The 9,036-nt window shown below is 44.0% G+C and overlaps 1 protein-coding gene across 1 annotated transcript; it reads right to left on the bottom strand.

Annotated features, from left to right (window-relative positions):
* Nucleotides 1-484: 484 nt before the first annotated feature.
* LOC308275707 (uncharacterized protein) lies at nucleotides 485-8,538 on the bottom strand (the record flags this gene model as incomplete). The annotated part of the gene is made up of 2 exons (XM_080714059.1): nucleotides 485-1,607; nucleotides 7,742-8,538. 2 exons carry the CDS (start codon nucleotides 8,536-8,538, stop codon nucleotides 485-487), a joined length of 1,920 nt encoding a protein of 639 aa, XP_080570185.1.
* Nucleotides 8,539-9,036: the final 498 nt, after the last annotated feature.

Raw genomic sequence — 9,036 nt, 5'->3', positions numbered from 1 at the left:
AAAAAAAGAAAGACACCATGGAATGAATGCTGGTTCTGAGTTTATTAAGAATGTATTTAGGATGCTTATATCTGAAGATACAATAGGAGACTAAGAAGAGAATAGAGCATATAGGAATCTGGAGTCCAGTGCAAAAGAAAGCATGATTAGAAAGATGATTAGTCAGTTGTATAATCCTATGTAAATTTTATGAAGTATTTTACTCAGTGATTTAGATGGAGAGGTGAAGGTCATGGCTCAGAATTGAAGCCAAGACCACATATTCATCTCGAGGATCCATGAATCTGGCACAAGGTCTACAAGGGATTAGAAAGGGGATTGGGTGCAGTGCCTTGCTCTTCCCCCAGGGGACTGACAATATCTTATACAAGGGGTAATGAATAAATTTTCTGTTTCTCAGGCAAGGCAAAAGGTGAATATGTGCAGCGAGGAGAATCAATTGACAGAAGTTTGGTTGTACAGATGTTTGTGCTTTGGCAGCTGGTCATGGACAGCAAGGCTGGCAGCAGCTGGACAGGCAACAGCTGGGTTTGCAGCAGGGTGTGCTGCAGCAGGTAGAGTCACAGGATGGTTTACAGCAGGTGGTCCTGCAGCACGTGGTCTGACAGCAGGTTGGGAGGCAGCAGGGGATGATGCAGCAACTGGGACAGCAGCAAGGCTCACAGCAGTTGGGCACACAGCACGGTGTGCTGTAGCAGCTGGTACCGCAGTTTGGTTTACAGCAGGTGGTCCTGCAGCAGGTGGTCTGACAACAAGTGGGTGGGCAGCAGGGCTGGCAGCAGGGTGTGCTGCAGCAGCTGGAGTCACAGGTTGGTTGACAGCAGGTGGTCTTGCAGCAGATAGTTCTGCAAGAGCTGGGCTCACAGCAGGGTGTGCTGCAGCAGCTGGGCTCACAGCAGGGTGTGCTGCAGCAGCTGGAGTCACAGGTTGGTTTACAGCAGGTGGTCTTGCAGCAGGTGGTCTGACAGCAAGTGAGTGGGCAGCAGGGTTCACAGCAGCTCGAGCCACAGCAGCTGGGCTGGGAGCAGGGTGTGCTGCAGCAGGTCACACAGGCTGGTTTACAGCAGGTGGTCCTGCAGCAGGTGGTCTGGCAGCAGGGTGTGCTGCAGCAGCTGGAGTCACAGGTTGGTTTACAGCAGGTGGTCTTGCAGCAAGTGGGTGGGCAGCAGGGTTCACAGCAGCTGGACTGGCAGCAAGGAGTGCTGCAGCAGGTCACACAGGCTGGTTTACAGCAGGTGGTCCTGCAGCAGGTGGTCTGGCAGCAGGGTGTGCTGCAGCAGGTTACACAGGCTGGTTTACAGCAGGTGGTCTTGCAGCAGGTGGTCTGGCAGCAAGTGGGTGGGCAGCAGGGTTCACAGCAGCTGGGCTGGCAGCAGGGAGTGCTGCAGCAGGTCACACAGGCTGGTTTACAGCAGGTGGTCTTGCAGCAGGTGGTCTGACAGCAAGTGGGTGGGCAGCAGGGTTCACAGCAGCTGGACTGGCAGCAGGGAGTGCTGCAGCAGGTCACACAGGCTGGTTTACAGCAGGTGGTCCTGCAGCAGGTGGGCTGGCAGCGAGGGGAGCAGCAGGAGTTGGTCATGGTGTCGGTGTGGTGTGGAGGGTGGATCCTGTTCACAGGTGAGATTTGCAGAATATGGTAACTACTTCAATCTCAGTCTTTTATACAACTGCCTTCCAAAGTTAGACCAATCAGCAGGAGTTTTTTTGTTGTTGTTTACATTATTTTCCACCTTCTGTTTTTGTGTGTTGTGGAGGAAGTGTTTCTCTAAATGTTATGAATGGTTTGAAAGTAAGGGCTTAATCTGTTTCTTAAGAGGGTATAACTCACAGGAACTGTTTTTAGATGAAAGGGAGACAGTCACATTCTTAGCATTGACTGTCCTCTGACATGTCATGTGGCGGCTCCTGTGACCTGCGAGGGTCAGGGTAGTGGTTCCTCCACAGCTTTGTTCCTTTGGCTGTATTTAGATTAGGAAGTGTCTCTGGGAAGGCATGGTCCTGCTCTATTCACAGTGATGAACTGAGTACCTGGCGCCATGTGTGTTTACCCACTTGATTGTGACTCAGGACTAGTACTGGTACTCAACTGTGCACCAGCTCTTCCACCTGTGTGTCTCAGGTGTGTCAAGGCACTTCAAAGGAAGATGTTTTGCATACTGTTTTCAGCAGCAGAGTAGAAGCTGAGCCTGTATGTAAAATTAGAAGCAGAATATTAGGATGAAGCAGGTATCATTAGATTGTGAGTGACCACTGGGACTGATGTATATATGGTGGAGGGGCTTACTGGGATGAGGGCCTAAGATAATAGTTTTTTTTTGTTTTTGTTTTGGTGGTACTGGGGTTCCTGGAAGCCCTTCTACCTCCGGGCTACACTCCCAGACCTATTTTTACATTTTTATTTGGAAACAGGGTCTCTTAAGCCAGCGCGCGCGGCTAGCTTCGAACCTGCGCGATCCTCCTGTCTCTGCCTCCCAAGCGCAGGGATTACAAGCGTGCGCCACCACGCCCGGCAATAGTTTTGTTTATATTATAAAATCTTTGTATGATTCAGTAGACCCTCTGTTGTGGTTAAAGTTTTTTAACAAAGTGTGCTATGAGAGTGCAATGCGGTGTAGTTGCTAAGAAATTGCCTAAACTAATAATGTTGATCAATAATATTGTACAAGAGTATTTTTTTAAGTTAAATAGTCCTAAATAAGTTTAACCCTAGCTATGGTCATCCACCCTAGCTAAGGACATCAGCCCTAGCTGAAAGCATTTGCCCGACCCAAGGTCGCATATCTTAGATAAGAGACCCTCTCTCAAGTGACCTTCTCTCGTGTGACCCTGTTATCTTCCGGAACATCTATGTGCTTTGTGTAGCTGCTTTAATGTATAGAGTTGTAAATGTTAAAAGTTAAGGCTTATGTAATAAGAATGACTTTACAACACAATAGTAGATAAAATACCCCCTACCCCTACCCTATTATCTTAAAAAACGGTCTGTACAAATTACCTTATTGGATGGAAGCTGTAAATTCAGAAAGTGTCATCAATGCTGTAACAGGATGACTTGCAAGATGTTGTACAACTGTATAAAAATCCCCCAAAATGGCGATCTTGGCCCTTGTCGCTTATGTGGAGACACATGCGCTTGGGTTCAGGTTCGAACCTGTAATAAAGTGTGGCTTGACGGACTAATAATTGGCTATGGACAGTTATGCTCACTACAACACCTCTAGTAAAATTGTTTGTAGAAGAAATATCTCTGTAGAACCTCAGCATAGATTGGAAAACTCTCTATATATTTCAGTTATCCATAATAACTCCTCATATTTTCTATAGATATTTTTTTCCATAACAGCACTGAAATTGTAATGAGTCTTGTGTGGGGAGCCATTAAGGTTTTCCCCTAAAATAATATTTCTGACTCAGCTGACTGTCCTTCACCCAGAGTCAACAAGGTTTGGGGTCATAGAAGGTTCAAAGTAAAAGGTCTGAGAGAAGATCAGGTGGCGATGGCACGAGGGTATTGATTGACCTACCTGTAATGTATGTGCTTTGGATTGGTCTTTTGTTGTATTCTGGTGGTGATAGCACGAGGATATTGATTGACCTGTAACTGTATAAATACTTCAAGAGAAATAAACCCATTGTCGGCCAGTAGAAAATATTGACCCAGGAGCAGGGGTCGGCCAGTAGAGATATCGACTCAGGAGTAGGCTGGCAGCCCTTCCCCCATGTTAGAATTAAAAAATTCTTGGAATCCTATTCTTAAGAGTTAAATTCTTTCATCCTCACTCCTCTCTTCGGAACCCGTACTTTTGCCGGCTGGCTCCAGCAGTCTTGGAACATTCTCTAATCTGAAATTCCTTCATGTCCTTTTAGGTGTCATGTCCTTCATGTCCTTTTTGAAAAGCACTAGTTTTAATAGTCACAGGCTATGAAATATATTACAAGTCTGCCACTAGCTTTTCTAGGGATAACTCCTCTGATATGTGTGTTATGATGGTAGCAGTTGCAGAGTTGGCTTCTCAGGGACTTGTACCATTTAGGATTTTGAAAGTGGTTGAAACTACTAGCTCTTTGTTTTGAATTGGGCAAGTGTCTGATGGAAGTTGTCTTTTAACATTAAAGGTCCCCAAACTCTACATGGAGGCCATTCCCTTTCTCTTTAGAAACCTAGTTCTCATCCTGATTGGCTTAGTGCACAAAGGCTTAAATGGGACTATTTCATTTACAGCAATGAGACCTTTTCAGTCATTGTTTGTTAAGGGGTTGTATGTGGGAAAATGTGTAAATGTCTATAGAACGCCTTTTCTTTATGAATCAAGACAACCTTAGGATTAGCCTACCTGCTTCAATATATATGATGAAAATACTGACCAATCTTGCATTTCCAAAGCTATGTCATGAAGATAGAATCATGAGCACTTGGTTCCACATCTGACTCACTTCTGTCTTTGAAGGATGCATAGTGAGTTTGCATTCTTCTTATTTACCCTTCCATCCTCACTTTGTTTCCTCTGCCTTCTCTACTCAAGTCATATCTGAGGAAGCTGAGCTTGTCTACCCTCCCGTGACCCAGCTGGGCCTTAATGTGGCTCCTGCAATGGTATGAAGGTGGGAGGACTTCTAAAAGGACACTTTTTGACAAATTTATCAGTTCCATTATGTACCTGAAATAATAAAAACAAGCTCCAGGCCAATTTTTTAACAATTCATACCGGTGATTACTACTACAAAAGTGCATTACTAGAAAAAACATGAATGAAGAAGTGTGTTTTGCCTTTAGCTTAAATTTTAGGAATAGAAAATTTCTTGCAGGATATGCAAGCATCAGATGAACCCTTTGAAGAGAGCCTGGAGGTTAATGCTGTTTGAATTTGTCAAGGGCCGATAAAGTTAGATTATCACCCAATCTACTACCACACAAAAGGAGAGTGCCTATGCTCCTAACACCATGATTCTAACTCTGGTTTGTTAATTAGTAGTTTGAGAAAATGAAGGAAGAAGCACCCCAAAATCTAAAAATAAAATTACACTTGTAGGATAATGTTGTAATTGGCTTGGAAGTGTTTCGCTGAAGAGCACTGGGTTTTGAGTAAAGAAATTGAAAGTATCACACTTTAGTCTCTACCCTAAGGTGCTCAAAGATAAGAAAATGGGAGAAATAAAATTCTTCTTGGAAAGTGCAACAACAGTTAAGTGGATTGTGGGAACAGAAAAATCATCTTACCTTGGTTCCAAGATATACGGGTAATATAGCTGAACATGTAGATGCATATTTATTACAGTTGCACTGAGAGAGTTTGTCCACTAAAGAGCATTTGGTTATTCAGAACATCCTTGGACTATACAATTTCCCAAAATAGGTCTCTTCTAGAACTATGAACTACAGAAGAAATAATTTATTATGTGGATTTTTTTCTTTTAAAAACCCACACAATAGAACCACTAATGAAAACCTAACAATATACTTCACATTGAAGTAGAAAACTATCCTGAATGATCAGGTTCAGCTTCAATGAAGCGAAAGTGTGCTGTGGAGATTGCTCGCCCTTGCTGCATTCTGGATTGCACGGCTATCTGGCCACATTGCTTAAGAAGTACTGAGCCTTAATGCAATCCTGCATGAGAATGTAATTTACACTAAGCTAAAAATAAGAGAGGACTTATTACTAGGAACCAAATCATCATTAATTTTTTATTGTGTTTCATAAAAAACTTAAAGGTGTGCAGCTATTATGTTGAAAGACTTTTAAAGTTTAAAATATCATAGTAAATAATCAATATAAAAATGTTTATTCACATTGAGATACTGTATGTGAAACATGCCTTAATTATTAATAAGCCAGTGTGTAAAACCAACCATGGTTCTGGCATGATAAAATCATTGAATTAAATCAAGGGTTTACATTCATATACAATGTTGTTGAAACATATTCCATACTATTTTTAAAACCTGAGAATGTTTTTAGTAGCTCTGATTATTTTGCCAGAATGCTCATATCATGTATGCATGTGTTATCTCTCTCTAAAAAAAAAGGGTGAACATGTATTTGTATGAGTGTTTAACTGGGAATGTCCATGGACATGGCTAATTTATATTTACTTTTTATTGTATATAGAATTCTAATATTTTTTATTTCTGCAGCATTTAAACTTCATTTGAATAAAAAAGTGACATAAGCAGGATCAGAGTTAATTGCTGCTAAAGGACCTCAAAGTGAATGAATGGCATGACAATTAGCAGGATCATGTGCAAACAGTTTACAGAGGCAGTAGGGTCGTCCACTATAAAGGTTGGAGGTGGAGGGTAGGGTGGTGGTGGTGGTGAAAGAATAGAAATATTGGCCCTCTAGATCATTGCACAGGGGAGGGACATTGTTTCTAGATGTTCCAGTTCCTTCAGCAGTACCAAGCATTTTGTCCATGTTGAACAAAATGAGTTGTCACTAAACATTGCCATATCATTCCGATGTCGCAATAATTTTGACATTGAAATACTGTGTCTGGCTCTTATGAGAATTACCCAAGAGCATATAGATGTTGAAAAGGCCATGGAGATATTGAAACTCTTCCACCCTGGTTGGAATATGCCATGGTTTAGGAGCTGGGGAAATGTGTGTCTATATTTCTGAGAGATTTAGAAACCAAAACACCATGTAATCCAGCAACCCTTCCTCAGGAAATTTAGGTAAAATAACTGAAATCAGAGACTGGAAGAAATATCAGCACCTGTGTGTTTATGGTAGCAAATAATACCCCAGGTTGGGCAGCAACCCAATGTGTGTAAATGAAGTGTAGATTATAAAAATGGGGTGTAGACACATAGTGGAATTACACAGCCTTAAAAAAAAGAAACAAATGAAGTGTGGGGGCACAAGTTCGTAATCCCAGCATTTGGGAGGCTGAAACAGGAGGATCACGGTTCCAGGACAGCCTCAGCTACTACTTAGTGAGGCCCTTTGCAACTCAGTGAGACCCTGTTTCAAAATAAAGAATAAAAAGTAGGACTGGGGGGTAAAATGTAGGACTGGGGGTGTAGCTCAAAGGTAGAAATGCCCCTGAATTCCAATCCCGGCACCACAAAATAAAAGAAGAGGAAACCCTCCTGGTTGTGATAATACGAATGAACCTTGAGGATACCTCCGTATATGGACTGACTCATTTTGCATATAAACTTCAGTAAGCATGTGAATCTCATGTCAGGTGTTTTTATCCCACAGAAAAATAAAGAAAGACAATATGGAATGAATGATGGTTCTGTGTTTATTAAGAATTTACTAAGGATGCTTATATTTAAAGAGATAACAGAAGGAGACTATGATGAGAGGGAAATGGAGCATGCAGAAATCTGATGCCCAGTGCAAAAGAAAGCATGGTTAGAAAGATGATTGGTCACTCGCATGACAATCCTTTGAAAGGTTAACAAAGAAGCATTTTACTAGATGATTTAAATGAAGAGATGAATTTCCTGGCTCAGAATTGAAGCCAAGACCACATGTTCACATCAAGGATCCATGCAGCTGGCACAAGGCCCACAAGGGCTCAGAAAGAAGAGGTTGAGGGTGCAGGACTCAGCACTCCTTCCAGAGGTTTCACACATGCTTAGGGCTGATGAATAAAATTTCTGGTTATAGCAAGATGGTTCTAAAGCAAGGAAAGAACTGAATTTGTGCAGTAAGAAAAATCAGTTGGCAGACGTTTGGTTGTACAGTTGTTCGTGCTTTGGAAGCTGGATCATGGGCAGCAAGGCTGGCAGCAGCTGGGCTTGCAGCAGCTGGTGGCACAGGATGGTTTACAGCAGGTGGTCCTGCAGCAAGTGGTCTGACAGCATGTTGGGGGGCAGCAGGGGGTGATGCAGCAACTGGGGCAGCAGCAAGGCTCACAGCAGCTGGACACACAGCAGCTGGGCTTGCAGCAGGGTGTGCTGCAGCAGCAGCTGTCACAGGATGGTTTACAGCAGGTGGTCTTGCAGCAAGTGGTCTGACAGCATGTTGGGGGGCAGCAGGGCTGGCAGCAGGGGATGATGCAGCAACTGGGACAGCAGCAAGACTCACAGCAGTTGGGCTTGCAGCAGGGCGTGCTGCAGCAGGTCACACAAGATGGTTTACAGCATGTGGTCCTGAAGCAGATAGTTCTGCAGCAGCTGGGCTCACAGCAGGGTGTGCTGCAGCAGCTGGAGTCACAGGTTGGTTTACAGCAGGTGGTCCTGCAGCAGGTGGTCTGGCAGCAAGTAGGTGGGCAGCAGGGTTCACAGCAGCTGGGCTGGCAACAAGGTGTGCTGCAGCAGCTGGAGTCACAGGTTGGTTTACAGCAGGTAGTCCTGCAGCAGATGGTCTGGCAGCAAGTAGGTGGGCAGCAGGGTTCACAGCAGCTGGGCTGGCTGCAGGGTGTGCTGCAGCAGGTCACACAGGCTGGTTTACAGCAGGTGGTCCTGCAGCAGGTGGTCTGGCAGCAGGGTGTGCTGCAGCAGGTCACACAGGCTGGTTTACAGCAGGTGGTCCTGCAGCAGGTGGTCTGGCAGCAAGGGGAGCAGCAGGAGTTGGACATGGTGTCAGTGTGGAGGGTGGGTCCTGTTCACAGGTGAGATGGGAAGAATATTGTAACTCCTTCAAACTCAGCCTTTTATACATCGGGCTTCCAAAGTTAGACCAATCAGCAGGAGATATTTTGTTGTTGTTTACATTATTTTCCACCTTTTGTTTGTGTGTGTGTTGAGGAAGAAACGTGTCTTTAAATGTTGTTAATATTTTGAAAGTACTGTTTAATCTGTTTCTTAAGTGGGGGTAATTCACTGGAACTTTTTCAAATGAAAGGAAGACAGTCACATCATTAGCTTTGATTGGGCTGTCACCACCCCCTGGTCATGTGGTGGCTCCTGTGGCCTCGGAGGGTCAGGATAGTGGCTCCTCCACAGCTCTGTTCCTTTGGTTGTGCTTAGATTAGGAAGTATCTTTGGGTGGGACATGATGCTTCTCTAATCACAGTGATGAGCTGAGTACCTGGCACCATGTTTGTTTACCCTCTTAATCGTGACTCAGGACTAGT

This window comes from Muscardinus avellanarius, assembly GCF_963383645.1.
Source record: "Muscardinus avellanarius genome assembly, chromosome: 16".
NCBI classification, from domain to species: domain Eukaryota; kingdom Metazoa; phylum Chordata; class Mammalia; order Rodentia; family Gliridae; genus Muscardinus; species Muscardinus avellanarius.
This window is presented reverse-complemented; position numbering and strand designations above follow the sequence as displayed.